This window comes from Bombina bombina, chromosome 2 (assembly GCF_027579735.1).
Source record: "Bombina bombina isolate aBomBom1 chromosome 2, aBomBom1.pri, whole genome shotgun sequence".
NCBI classification, from domain to species: domain Eukaryota; kingdom Metazoa; phylum Chordata; class Amphibia; order Anura; family Bombinatoridae; genus Bombina; species Bombina bombina.
In genome coordinates this window covers 366,029,988-366,045,324 of record NC_069500.1, presented here as the reverse complement: position 1 = coordinate 366,045,324, position 15,337 = coordinate 366,029,988, and the positions used below count along the sequence as shown (strand labels likewise).

At 39.3% G+C, this 15,337-nt stretch overlaps 1 protein-coding gene across 2 annotated transcripts in view; it reads right to left on the bottom strand.

Annotated features, from left to right (window-relative positions):
• The window catches only part of KMT5A (lysine methyltransferase 5A), a 54,097-nt gene that overhangs the window by 17,172 nt on the left and 21,588 nt on the right, over positions 1-15,337 (bottom strand). For both annotated transcript variants that reach the window (XM_053701800.1, XM_053701801.1), the window contains exons 4-7: positions 4,216-4,411; positions 3,529-3,616; positions 3,219-3,278; positions 2,918-3,108 (exon numbers count right to left, since the gene is read on the bottom strand). In XM_053701800.1, coding sequence (XP_053557775.1) covers positions 2,918-3,108; positions 3,219-3,278; positions 3,529-3,616; positions 4,216-4,411 — 535 coding nt within the window. The remainder of the gene's footprint in view (positions 1-2,917; positions 3,109-3,218; positions 3,279-3,528; positions 3,617-4,215; positions 4,412-15,337) is intronic.

Genomic DNA, 15,337 nt, shown 5'->3' with positions numbered 1-15,337 from the left:
CCCTTGTTCTCCTATTGGAACTGGATGAATTACTCCCATCTTTAACAGGTCTTCTACACAATGTAAGAATGCCTGTCTTTATTTGGTTTGAAGATAATTGAGACCTGTGGAACCTTCCCCTTGGGGGTAGTTCCTTGAATTCCAGGAGATAACCCTGAGAAACTATTTCTAGTGCCCAAGGATCCTGAACATCTCTTGCCCAAGCCTGAGCAAAGAGAGAAAGTCTGCCCCCCACCAGATCCGGTCCCGGATCGGGGGCCATCCCTTCATGCTGTTTTGGTAGCAGGCTTCTTGGCCTGCTTACCCTTGTTCCAGCCTTGCATCGGTCTCCAGGCTGGTTTGGGTTGTGAAGTATTACCCTCTTGCTTAGAGGATGTAGAATTAGAGGCTGGTCCGTTTCTGCGAAAGGGACGAAAATTAGGCTTATTTTTAGCCTTAAAAGACCTATCCTGAGGGAGGGCGTGGCCCTTTCCCCCGGTGATGTCTGAAATAATCTCTTTCAAATCAGGTCCAAACAGTGTTTTACCTTTGAAAGGGATGTTAAGCAATTTTGTCTTGGAAGACACATCCGCTGACCAAGACTTTAGCCAAAGCGCTCTGCGCGCCACGATAGCAAACCCTGAATTTTTCGCCGCTAATCTAGCTAATTGCAAAGCGGCATCTAAAATAAAAGAGTTAGCCAATTTAAGTGCTTGAACTCTGTCCATAACCTCCTCATACGAAGATTCTTTATTGAGCGACTTTTCTAGTTCCTCGAACCAGAAACACGCTGCCGTAGTGACAGGAACAATGCATGAAATTGGTTGTAGAAGGTAACCTTGCTGAACAAACATCTTTTTAAGCAAACCCTCTAATTTTTTATCCATAGGATCTTTGAAAGCACAACTATCCTCTATAGGAATAGTAGTGCGTTTGTTTAGAGTAGAAACCGCCCCCTCGACCTTGGGGACTGTCTGCCATAAGTCCTTTCTGGGGTCGACTATAGGAAATAATTTCTTAAATATAGGGGGAGGAACAAAAAGGTATGCGGGGCCTTTCCCACTCCTTATTTACTATGTCCGCCACCCGCTTGGGTATAGGAAAGGCGTCGGGGGGCACCGGGACCTCTAGGAACTTGTCCATCTTACATAATTTCTCTGGAATGACCAAATTGTCACAATCATCCAGAGTAGATAATACCTCCTTAAGCAGTGCGCAGAGATGTTCTAATTTAAATTTAAATGTTACAACATCAGGTTCAGCTTGAGAAATTTTTCCTGAATCTGAAATTTCTCCCTCAGACAAAACCTCCCTCCTGGCCCCTTCAGATTGGTGTGAGGGTATGTCAGAACCGTTATCATCAGCGTCCTCTTGCTCTTCAGTGTTTAAAACAGAGCAATCGCGCTTTCTCTGATAAGTAGGCATTTTGGATAAAATGTTTGCAATAGAATTATCCATTACAGCCGTTAATTGTTGCATGGTAATAAGTATTGGCGCACTAGATGTACTAGGGGCCTCTTGTGTGGGCAAAACTGGTGTAGACACAGAAGGGGATGATGCAGTATCATGCTTACTCCCCTCATTTGAGGAATCATCTTGGGCAATATCATTATCTGTGGCATCATTGTCCCTACTTTGTTTGGACACTATGGCACAATTATCACAAATTTAAATGGGGAGAAACCTTGGTTTTCATACATATAGAACATAGCTTATCTGATGGTACAGACATGTTAAACAGGCTTAAACTTGTCAACAAAGCACAAAAAACGTTTTAAAATAAAACCGTTACTGTCACTTTAAATTTCAAACTGAACACACTTTATTACTGAATATGTGAAAAAGTATGAATGAATTGTTCAAAATTCACCAAAATTTCACCAGTGTCTTAAAGCCTTAAAAGTATTGCACACCAAATTTGAAAGCTTTAACCCTTAAAATAACGGAACCGGAGCCGTTTTTACATTTAACCCCTATACAGTCCCAGCTATCTGCTTTGCTGAGACCCAACCAAGCCCAGAGGGGGATACCAAATGACGCCTTCTATAAGCTTTTTCAGTGGTTCTTAGCTCCTCACACATGCATCTGCATGCCTTGCTCTCCAAAAACAACTGCGCATTAGTGGCGCGAAAATGAGGCTCTGCCTATAACTAGAAAAGGCCCCCATCTGAAAAAGGTGTCCAATACAGTGCCTGCCGTTTTTCTAAACAATCCCCAAGATTATAATAACTATTAAGAGTTATAATCTGCAAAATATGCTTAGCAAAGTAATCGTTTTAGCCCAGAAAAATGTCTACCAGTTTTTTAAGCCCTTATAAAGCCCTTTATTCTTTTACTTAATCTAAGAAAATGGCTTACCGGTCCCCATAAGGGGAAATGACAGCCTTCCAGCATTACATAGTCTTGTTAGAAATGTGGCCAGTCATACCTCAAGCAGAAAAGTCTGCCAACTGTTTCCCCCAACTGAAGTTACTTCATCTCAACAGTCCTGTGTGGAAACAGCAATCGATTTTAGTAACGTTTGCTAAAATCATTTTCCTCTTACAAACAGAAATCTTCATCTCTTTTCTGTTTCAGAGTAAATAGTACATACCAGCACTATTTTAAAATAACAAACACTTGATTGAAGAATAAAAACTACATTTAAACACCAAAAAACTCTTAACCATCTCCGTGGAGATGTTGCCTGTGCAACGGCAAAGAGAATGACTGGGGTAGGCGGAGCCTAGGAGGGATCATGTGACCAGCTTTGCTGGGCTCTTTGCCATTTCCTGTTGGGGAAGAGAATATCCCACAAGTAAGGATGACGCCGTGGACCGGACACACCTATGTTGGAGAAATATATTTAGTGTTTCATGTCCCTTTAAATATGTTGTCACAAGCATGAAAATTAGATTTGTCATAGTCAAGCTGTATTCAACCCAATTCACTTACTCACCAGTAGGTTTTATTCAGATACTGAAAGTAATACATATAGCAGCCAGTAGATGAATCCTGTGCATACAAAGCTTCTCTCTTTTTAGCATCTGTGATCTCTATAAGGTCCCCGTGGTATTCTACCACAAATTCTCCACGATTAAACTTTCTTGTTGCAATCACTCCTCTTCCTTTACCAGTAATGATATCAATCTAAATGGAAAACAAACAGGCATGCTAAAAGTTCTTACATTTGATTTCTTAAAGCCAGAGTTGACTAGATAATATACAAGGTCTTCATTCACTCTCCAATAAGTACACACCTTCAGTCCTTCTTCTTTCCCAGTTGTAATCAATTCATCTATTCTCTTCTTCTCTTCTATCTATTGAAGAAGGTAAAATAAGCCGCTTATTTTATAAAATATTGGAGGAAAAAAAAAAATATATATATATATATATATATATATATATATATATATATATATATATATATATATATATATATATATATATATATATATATATATATATATATATATATATATATATATATATATATATATATATATATATATATATATATATATATATATATATATATATATATATATATATAACACACACAATAACTACCTCTAATTCTGTTTTGCTCTTTCTGCCACTTCGTCTAACAGGGAAATAATCAGTGACCTTCCTGATTGGAGAATTCTTTACTTGAGCTCTGTGGAGACAAAAAATAAAAAAAATCCCAGTTTTTAGTGCCATTGGTTTCACAACCTAAATCAAGTTTTATAGTTTTAATTAAAAGGGTAATTTTAGTAATAGTAGTTTAGAATTCACTGTAATGTGTTTTAAATATCATTAGGAACATTTTAGGTTCTCAAAATTTCTTGCATTAAAAGTGCATTAAAGTTGACTTCATACATTAAAAGGGACATGAAATCCCAAAGTTTTTTCATGATTCAGGTAGAGAACACACTTTAAACAACATTCCAATTTACTTCTATTATCCAATTTGCTTAATTCTTAAATGTCCTTTGTTAAAGAAATAATACACATAGTTGAGCCAATCACACACAGCACCTATGTGCAGCAACCAATCAGGAGCTACTGAGCCTATTTAGATATGCTTTATTTATGATATATCCTGAGAATGAACCAAAATTAGATAATGAAAGTAAGTCGGAAAGTTGTTTAAAATCCCATGCTTTAAATCCTGAAAAAAAAAAATGGGTTTAATGTCCCTTTAACCTGCCCCCCAACACACACATTCTTTCATGCTTAGGAAATAGAAGATTTGATGTCTGTAAATATACTCACTTCCTTCTGGGAGGTTTAGATTTGACGACCTTCTGAGAGTCAGTTTTGTTAACAGCAGTTTGCAAGCCAGAATTCTTCGGAGTCTCTGTCAGCTCTAGTTTGGGGCCAGAAAGCACCTCAGGATTTATACATTTGCTCGCCTTGCGTTCCTCAGATTTTACTGAAAGTTCAGGGGCAACATTCTTTCTTTTATCAACTATAAAAATATATATATATAATATATCATTAAATTTAAAAATAACAGTTTTAAACTTTACCTTTAAAGATCTGAAAACTTGTTTTTGTACTCACAAGAGTGGAAGTAATGTATATACTATACTTAAAGGGATACTGAACCCAAATGTTTTTTCATGATTCAGATTGAGCGTACAATTTTAAGCAACTTTCAAATTTACTATTAATTTCTTTGTTCTCTAGGTATCCTTATTTGAAAAAGCAGGAATGTAAGCTTACGAGTCAGCCATTTTTGGTTCAGAACCCTGGATAGCGCTTGCTGATTGGTGACTGCATTTAAAAAAAAAAAAAAAAAAAAAAAAAAAAAAGGCCGGCTCATAAGCTCTTTTTCAAATAAAGATAAAGAAAAATAGGAGTAAATTAGAAATTTGCCTGCTCTATCTGAATCACGAAATAGGAAATATGCAGCATAGTTAAAGGGATACTGAACCCATTTATTTTTTAACATTGCTACATATTGCACAGCAATTGCTATGGTCAGTGCATTAACTTATTCATATCTGACCTCTGCCTGAATACAATGAAGCAAAGTAGTTTCAAGAGGGTTCTCAGAGTTGTATCCCTGAAGTGCTCTAAACTAGCAAATATTTGCAAACTTTCAGGGTTGTATGCAATTTGCAAATTAAGATTTTAACAACCAGAATTGCCATAATATTCAGTTTATTTACACTCTGTATTTCTCCTGAGCATCCCTCTCTTATTATCGGCAGTATGTATCAAACAGGGTTGTGCAGATCTATTCCACTCCAATCTTATTTATTGAACTTCTTGAAGCTTAGCAAGGGGTCAGTTCTGTGTACACAGATTTGCAAAGCAACAATGGACTTAAATGGGACATGAAAAACATTAAAACAAATATATATATATATATATATATATATATATATATATATATATATATATATATATATATATATATATATATATATATATATATATATATATATATATATATATATATAATTATTTTTTTCTTGGTTTGAACTTAGCAATTGTGTAGTCTGTAAAAAAAGTTGACTATCCCACTCAAAATTGCCCAAAATAATCGTAGCCAAACCTTTGCGAGAGTAACATTGTGAATGGATAAAATGGAATTTACCAGAAGAAAAAAAAAAAAAAAAAAAAATTACTTTAGCGCTATAAATATACAGCTTCAGGTTACATAATTAAAAAAAAAATAGCTATTTCAGTATAATTAACTTTTGTAATGTGTCAGATTATTCTTTGAAAAGTATTTTATTTAAAAGGGACAGTCTACTTGAAAGTGTATGGTCTAGAAAAAGACAATTTTATAACTTCTAAATCTCTAACTTTCTTCATGTTTCTAAGCCTCAACAGGTCACCTGCATCTTACTAGCTTTTCACAGCCAATGCAAGCTTATGTTCACCATATAGATAACATTGGGCTCACTCCTGTCAAGTTATGCTTGAGACACCACTGGGGAAAAAAAAAAAAAAAAATTGGGGGGGGCTCATTGTTCTCAAATAATTTGCTCACTAAAGCGGTGGTATCTTCAGTCCAAACTATACTGTTTTAGAACATCTAAATCAAGATTATAAATCTTTTCCATTTTTAAATCCACCAGACGTAGGAGTAACCTTGTTTTAACGTAATGATCTTGTCGCAAATAGTCATGGAAGATTGAGATTGGTATTTAAATGGACACTCAATCAAAATTAAACTTTCATTATTCAGATAGAGCAGCCATTTTAAACAACTTTCCAATTTACTTCCATTAACAAAATATGCACTGTATTTTTATATTAAAACTTTTTGAGTCACCAGCTCCTACTGAGCATGTGCAAGAATAAGTGTGTATGCATTTGTGAATGGCTGATGGCTGTCACATGGTACAGGGGGAGTGGAAAAAGACAACTTTTAAAATTGTCGGAAACAAAAATCTACTACTCATTTGAAGTTCCGACTAAGTGCTATTGCATTGTCCTGTTATCTTGCATTTGTTGATTATGCAAATCTACTGTGTTGACTGGTCTTTTAAACTTTTAAAAGGGCAGGTAACCATTCCATAATGTCCAGTCATTTTTCTCAGTTAAATTACAATATAGGATGTCTTAATTGCAGATAAGCATAAAACGTTGGAAAATTTGGGTACAGAATTCTGTCCCTCAGCAAGTTTTAAATAAATGAGTCCTTTTCTCTCCATTGTATCACATTTTGTAGGCCTTTTTGGATTCCAACTTTTAAAGATCTCATAACCAAGACTAAGAGGGAAGTCTGGATTGCCTAAAATAAGTAAACATTAAGAAGTTACTTCATTAAATCTGAAGTTCTTTTCAGTGTTTATGCCAAGCTTCAGTAATGTTACTAAATACTGGCATATTTTGAAGGGAAGTTTTGAGCCTGGGCAATATAAAAACATAATTTATGCTTACCTGATAAATTCCTTTCTCCTGTAGTGTGGTCAGTCCACGGGTCATCATTACTTCTGGGATATTAACTCCTCCCCAACAGGAAGTGCAAGAGGATCACCCAGCAGAGCTGCTATATAGCTCCTCCCCTCTACGTCACACCCAGTCATTCGACCAAGAACAAACGAGAAAGGAGAAGCTAAAGGGTGCAGTGGTGACTGGAGTATAATTTAAAAATTTAGACCTGCCATAAAAACAGGGCGGGCCGTGGACTGATCACACTACAGGAGAAAGGAATTTATCAGGTAAGCATAAATTATGTTTTCTCCTGTTAAGTGTGATCAGTCCACGGGTCATCATTACTTCTGGGATACCAATACCAAAGCAAAAGTACACGGATGACGGGAGGGATAGGCAGGATCTTTATACAGAAGGAACCACTGCCTGAAGAACCTTTCTCCCAAAAATAGCCTCCGAAGAAGCAAAAGTGTCAAATTTGTAAAATTTGGAAAAAGTATGAAGTGAAGACCAAGTTGCAGCCTTGCAAATCTGTTCAACAGAAGCCTCATTCTTAAAGGCCCAAGTGGAAGCCACAGCTCTAGTGGAATGAGCTGTACTTCTTTCAGGAGGCTGCTGTCCAGCAGTCTCATAGGCTAAACGTATTATGCTACAAAGCCAAAAAGAGAGAGAGGTAGCCGAAGCTTTTTGACCTCTCCTCTGACCAGAGTAAATGACAAACAGGGAAGATGTTTGTCGAAAATCTTTAGTTGCCTGTAAATAAAATTTTAGGGCACGAACTACATCTAGATTGTGCAGAAGTCGTTCCTTCTTTGAGGAAGGATTAGGACACAAGGATGGAACAACAATCTCCTGATTGATATTCCTGTTAGTGACTACCTTAGGTAAGAACCCAGGTTTAGTACGCAGAACTACCTTATCCGAGTGAAAAATCAGATAAGGAGAATCACAATGTAAGGCTGATAACTCAGAGACTCTTCGAGCCGAGGAAATAGCCATTAAGAATAGAACTTTCCAAGATAACAATTTTATATCAACTGAATGAAGGGGTTCAAACGGAACGCCCTGTAAAACGTTAAGAACAAGGTTTAAACTCCATGGCGGAGCAACAGTTTTAAACACAGGCTTAATCCTGGCCAAAGCCTGACAAAAAGCCTGAACGTCTGGAACTTCTGACAGACGTTTGTGTAACAAAATGGACAGAGCTGAGATCTGTCCCTTTAAAGAACTAGCGGATAAACCCTTTTCTATACGCTCTTGTAGAAAAGACAATATCCTAGGAATCCTAACCTTACTCCAAGAGTAACCTTTGGATTCGCACCAATACAGGTATTTACGCCATATTTTATGATAAATCTTTCTGGTAACAGGTTTCCTAGCCTGTATCAGGGTATCAATTACTGACTCAGAGAATCCACGCTTTGATAAAATCAAGCGTTCAATCTCCAGGCAGTCAGCTTCAGAGAAATTAGATTTTGATGTTTGAAAGGACCCTGAATCAGGTGGTCCTGTCTCAGAGGCAGAGACCAAGGTGGACAGGATGACATGTCCACTAGATCTGCATACAAAGTCCTGCGTGGCCATGCAGGCGCTATTAGAATCACTGATGCTCTCTCCTGTTTGATTCTGGCAATCAATCGAGGAAGCATCGGGAAGGGTGGAAACACATAAGCCATCCCGAAGGTCCAAGGTGCTGTCAAAGCATCTATCAGAACCGCTCCCGGATCCCTGGATCTGGACCCATAACAAGGAAGCTTGGTGTTCTGTCGAGACGCCATGAGATCTCTCTCTGGTTTGCCCCAACGTCGAAGTATTTGGGCAAAGACCTCCGGATGAAGTTCCCACTCCCCTGGATGAAAAGTCTGACGACTTAGGAAATCCGCCTCCCAGTTCTCCACTCCCGGGATGTGGATTGCTGACAGGTGGCAAGAGTGAGACTCTGCCCAGCGAATTATCTTTGATACTTCCATCATAGCTAGGGAGCTTCTTGTCCCTCCCTGATGGTTGATGTAAGCTACAGTCGTGATGTTGTCCGACTGAAACCTGATGAACCCCCGAGTTGTTAACTGGGGCCAAGCCAGAAGGGCATTGAGAACTGCTCTCAATTCCAGAATGTTTATTGGCAGCAGACTCTCCTCCTGAGTCCATGATCCCTGAGCCTTCAGGGAATTCCAGACAGCGCCCCAACCTAACAGGCTGGCGTCTGTTGTTACAATTGTCCAATTTGGCCTGCTGAATGGCATCCCCTTGGACAGATGTGGCCGAGAAAGCCACCACAGAAGAGAATTCCTGGTCTCTTGATCCAGATTCAGAGTGGGGGACAAGTCTGAGTAATCCCCATTCCACTGACTTAGCATGCACAATTGCAGCGGTCTGAGGTGTAGGCGTGCAAAGGGGACTATGTCCATTGCCGCTACCATTAAGCCGATCACCTCCATACATTGAGCCACTGACGGGTGTTGAATGGAATGAAGGGCACGGCAGGCGTTTTGAAGTTTTGTTTGTTGTCTTCTGTCAGGTAAATCTTCATTTCTACTGAATCTATAAGAGTCCCCAAGAAGGGAACTGTTGTGAGTGGAACGAGAGAACTCTTCTTTTCGTTTACCTTCCACCCATGCGATCTTAGAAATGCCAGTACAAACTCTGTATGAGACTTGGCAGTTTGAAAGCTTGAAGCTTGAATCAGAATGTCGTCTAGGTATGGAGCTACCGAAGATTCCTCGCGGTCTTAGTACCGCCAGAAGAGCCCCCAGAACCTTTGTGAAGATTCTTGGAGCCGTAGCCAACCCGAATGGAAGAGCTACAAACTGGTAATGCCTGTCTAGGAAGGCAAACCTTAGATACCGGTAATGATCTTTGTGAATCGGTATGTGAAGGTAAGCATCCTTTAAATCCACTGTGGTCATGTACTGACCCTTTTGGATCATGGGTAGGATTGTCCGAATAGTTTCCATTTTGAACGATGGAACTCTTAGGAATTTGTTTAGGATCTTTAAATCCAAGATTGGTCTGAAGGTTCCTTCTTTCTTGGGAACCACAAACAGATTTGAGTAAAACCCCTGTCCGTGTTCCGACCGCGGAACCGGATGGATCACACCCATTAATAAAAGATCTTGTACACAGCGTAGAAACGCCTCTTTCTTTATTTGGTTTGTTGACAACCTTGACAGATGGAATCTCCCTTTTGGGGGAGAGGATTTGAAGTCCAGAAGATATCCCTGAGATATGATCTCTAACGCCCAGGGATCCTGGACATCTCTTGCCCAAGCCTGGGCGAAGAGAGAAAGTCTGCCCCCCACTAGATCCGGTCCCGGATCGGGGGCCCTCAATTCATGCTGTCTTAGGGGCAGCAGCAGGTTTTCTGGCCTGCTTGCCCTTGTTCCAGGACTGGTTAGGTTTCCAGCCTTGTCTGTAGCGAGCAACAGCTCCTTCCTGTTTTGGTGCAGAGGAAGTTGATGCTGCTCCTGTCTTGAAATTACGAAAGGAACGAAAATTAGACTGTCTAGCCTTCGGCTTGGCTCTGTCTTGAGGCAGGGCGTGGCCTTTACCTCCTGTAATGTCAGCGATAATTTCCTTCAAACCGGGCCCGAATAAGGTCTGCCCTTTGAAAGGTATGTTGAGTAACTTAGATTTAGAAGTAACATCAGCTGACCAGGATTTTAGCCACAGTGCTCTGCGTGCCTGAATGGCGAATCCGGAATTCTTAGCCGTAAGTTTAGTTAAATGTACAACGGCATCTGAAACAAATGAATTAGCTAGCTTAATTGTTTTAAGCTTGTTTGAAATTTCCTCTATAGTTATTGAGTCAAGAGTCTCTTCCAGGGACTCGGACCAAAAGGCTGATGCGGCCGTGACAGACGCAATACATGCAAGAGGTTGTAATATAAAACCTTGTTGAACAAACATTTTCTTAAGGTAACCTTCTAATTTTTTATCCATTGGATCAGAAAAAGCACAGCTATCCTCCACCGGGATAGTGGTACGCTTAGCCAGAGTCGAAACCGCTTCCTCCACCTTAGGGATCGTCTGCCATAAGTCCCGTGTGGTGGCGTCTATTGGAAAAAAAATTCTAAATACAGGAGGGGGGGGGAAAAAGGGCACACCGGGCCTATCCCACTCCTTAGTAATTATCTCTGTAAGCCTCGCCGGTACCGCATAGTATCTATCCAGCCTACATAATTTCTCTGGAATTGCAACGGTGTTACAATCATTCAGAGCCGCTAATACCTCCCCTAACAGTACGCGGAGGTTATCAAGCTTAAACTTAAAATTAGAAATGTCTGAATCCACTCTAATGGGATCAGAACCATCACCTGCAGATTGAAGCTCTCCGTCCTCATGTTCCGCATACTGTGACCCAGTATCTGACATGGCCCTAGTATTATCAGCGCACTCTGTTCTCACCCCAGAGTGGTCCCGCTTCCCTCTAAGTTCTGGTAATTTTGACAAAACCTCAGTCATAACATTAGCCATGTCCTGCAATGTGATTTGTAATGGCCGCCCTGATGTACTCGGCGCTACAATATCACGCACCCCCCGAGCGGGAGATGCAGGTACTGACACGTGAGGGGAGTTAGACGGCATAACTTTCCTCTCGTTGTCTGGTGAAAGCTGTTCAATTTGTACAGATTGACTTTTATTTAAAAGTAGCATCAATACAATTAGTACATAAATTTCTATTGGGCTCCACTTTGGCTTTAGCACATATAGCACAGAGATATTCCTCTGAGTCAGACATGTTAAACACACTAGCAAATAACCAGCAAACTTGGAAATACTTTTCAATTCACTTTTATAAATAGTATGCAAAAACGCACTGTGCCTTTAAGAAGCACAGAAGGATATGACAGTTGAGTACAATAAAACAGATAATTTTATGAAAAACAAACTTTTTTCTCAGTAAAAATACAATCTTAGCAAAGGATTGCTCCCATTAGTAATGGATAACTAGCCCTTTAATAGCAGGGAAAAAAAAAAAAGTACAGAATGTAACGTTTTTTTATCACAGTCAAGCACAATCTCACAGGTCTGCTGTGAGTGATTACCTCCCTCAAAATAACTTTTGAAGACCCCTGAGCTCTGTAGAGACGAACCGGATCATGCAGGGAAGAAGAACAGACTTGTGACTGAATTTCTGATGCGTAGTAAAAGCGCCAAATTCAGCCCCTCACACACAACAGTGAGGGAGATCAGTAAACTGTCATAAATCCAACAAAATGCCCGCCAAGTGGATAAAACTAATGCCCAAATAAGTTTTCACCCAGTACCTCAGAAATATAAACGATTTTACATGCCAGCAAAAACGTTTCACATCAATAAATGTATTTGTCATAAAAAGCCTGCTGCAAGCCGTTTTAACTGCAAAATAGGCTAAAGTTTTATGTAAACAGTATTATTTCAGTGAAATGCCATTCCCTAGAATACTGAAGTGCAAATATACATACATGACAGCCTGATACCAGTTGCTACTACTGCATTTAAGGCTGAACTTACTTTATATAGGTATTTGCAGTATTTTCTAGTCAATTCCATTCTCAGAAAATAAAAACTGCTACATACCTCTATGCAGATTCATCTGCCCGCTGTCCCCTGATCTGAAGTTTACCTCACTCCTCAGATGGCCGAGAACAGCAACATGATCTTAACTACTCCGGTTAAAATCATACAGAAAAAACTCAGGTAGATTCTTCAAATTCTCCCTGAGAAGGAACAACACACTCCGGTGCTGTTTTAAAATAAACTTTTGATTGAAGTTATAAAAACTAAGTATAATCACCACAGTCCTCTCACACATCCTATCTATTAGTTGGGTGCAAGAGAATGACTGGGTGTGACGTAGAGGGGAGGAGCTATATAGCAGCTCTGCTGGGTGATCCTCTTGCACTTCCTGTTGGGGAGGAGTTAATATCCCAGAAGTAATGATGACCCGTGGACTGATCACACTTAACAGGAGAAACACTGCTTTCAATAAAAAAAAAAAAAAGTATAACAGAAAACAAGTTATCCTCTATTTCCTAAAAAGGCACAGTCTACACAAAAATGGTAATTGAATAATAAGAAAAAAAAATAAATAAATAAAAACCACACACAAACACCTTTACTACCCATCCTCAGCTTAGCACAACCAACATTGTTATATTAATATACTATATAACATTTACACCTCAAAATATCTGTCTGTTTCCAAGCCACTGCATATAGCCTCTTATAACATGCTATTTTATACGCTTTTCGCAAAAAGACCCTGCTAATTCATGTGTGCCATATAGATAACATTGTGCAGGACACTGCACTAATTGGCTAAAGGGCAAGACAATAGATAGCCATTTGATCAGGGGGCAGTATGTTGTGGTAAAAAGTATAATATAACTGTGTTGGTTATGTAAAAGTGGTGAATGGGTAATAAGGAATAAATCTTTTTTAAACAAACAAATTTGAGCAAATTTACTTATGGAGAAATGCACCCCCTCCCCAGAAAGCTGGAATAAGCTTCATTAACCCATACTCTTTCTGAATAAATATGGGGAGGTTTGTATTTAATAAAATTTGTGAAAAAATACATTTTGATCAAGTTGATCATTGCTGACAAAGAAAGAAGGAGGACTCTCGCCAATTCTAATTTACCTCTAAACCAGAACATTAGATAGTTCATTTCATACAACCTTTCTGGATTCCACCCTAGGTAAAAGTCTAAACATTTGATCTGATCCTCTACTTCCTTAAAGGACCAGTCAACACATTAGATTTGAATAATCAACAAATGCAAGATAACAAGACAATGCAATAGCACTTAGTCTAAACTTCAAATGAGTAGCAGATTTGTTTATAACAAATTTCAAAGTTATGTATATTTCCACTCCCCTTGTACCATGTGATAGCAATCAGCCAATCACAAATGCATATACGTATAGTTTGTGAATTCTTGCACATGCTCAGTAGGATCTGGTGACTCAAATTGTAAATATAAAAGACTGTGCACTTTTTTTTAATGGAAGTTGGAAAGTTGTTTAAAATTACATGCTGTAGTTGACTTCCGGAGGAGGAGCACAGGTGTATGGTCACGCAAGACACCTGCTCTGATTTACCTTTCCTTCAAGCCTGATGGCGGGAAGGCTGCGCCCAAACCCTTAGACCCAGGGCGGCTTGAATAGCTAATACTAACGCTACCGGAATCTCAACTTAGTGCCACTTCAAAGCACTAAAACTGCATGTAGCAGTATCCTCAAGAACCCATAAAATCTATGCAAAACTTCCTGCTTTAAATGTTTGAACAACAGAACCACTAGCAGCCGCTACAATAAATAGCGGAGAAGCATAAAAGGGAGAACTTTTTAACACACTAGCATTTAGTACATTCAATATCTGTACTATCTTAAAACTTTCCCTCTATACTGCTGGTATCTGCACACGGCTTCCACCTAGCCCGAAGGGCAGAAAAATACCTGAGCTCCGGTCAAAGACTTGACTAACAATACAAAGGTCTAATATCATTTTGGACCCGGCTCTCTAAAAATATAGAAGATGCCATTTCTACTTATCAGCGCATAGTCCCTCTCACAACCTTACCGGATCTAGTAACTCCTACCTGGCTTGGAGTGAGAGTTTTTTCCCCTGTCGACTGGTGACTGATCCGAATGCTGCTCTCTGGATGCCTTGGAGCACATCGTTCGTAGAGACGAAAGAGAACAGAGGCGTAGGGATACGCTGAACGCTACTTCTGATTGGACCGGACTTCTCTTCCACCGATGATGCGTGAGAGATCCGGATCCTAATCTTCCACTGCACTGGTTGCCCGGACTCCGACAGAAGTGACTTTCCAGACGCCGGAGCTGAGCTCTCAGTCACCTACCGGGTAATTTGGCCTGCAACTACCCTTTCTCCTGCTTGACCGGTGCTTCCCCTCCCACCGGTGCTGCGTGTAGGGGAGGCCCGGCTTATTGGAGAAAATCTTATGGACACTGTATGCCTTGATCAGGAGTCGGTAAAGTATGCAATATATAAAATGACTTTTGCATGTACTTTCTCTACTGCCGCAATCCTATTGTTTGCCCCTTGGGATTAAGCAGATATGGACTACTAACAATTGAATTGTATAGATTTAAGATGGAAAGCCCCTGCTAAAACCAAGAAACCTAAGTAAATTTTTTTTGGAAAGACCTATGACAAAATGAATGTATAGACTCTGTCAAAAATAACTCTCTCTCTCTATCATTGTCTATAGAGACTAGGAGAGTTTAGGTGCAAATGTATTATTAGTAAAACAACTTGAAAGTATTACTCTATAAGAACACATTAACAACAGCTTGGTAATCTCTCTTTTTTAAAGTTGTTAGAGGTATATATAAGCTATGCTAAATATACATTAATGTCCTTAAAACTACACATACTGAGCAACATAATTTGCAACTTTCGCTTGATTGTAAACCACAGTTATAAGCTTGGTATATAAGATCTTGAATATTGTATTAGTTTATACTCTACTGTTATTTGAAGAGGCCTG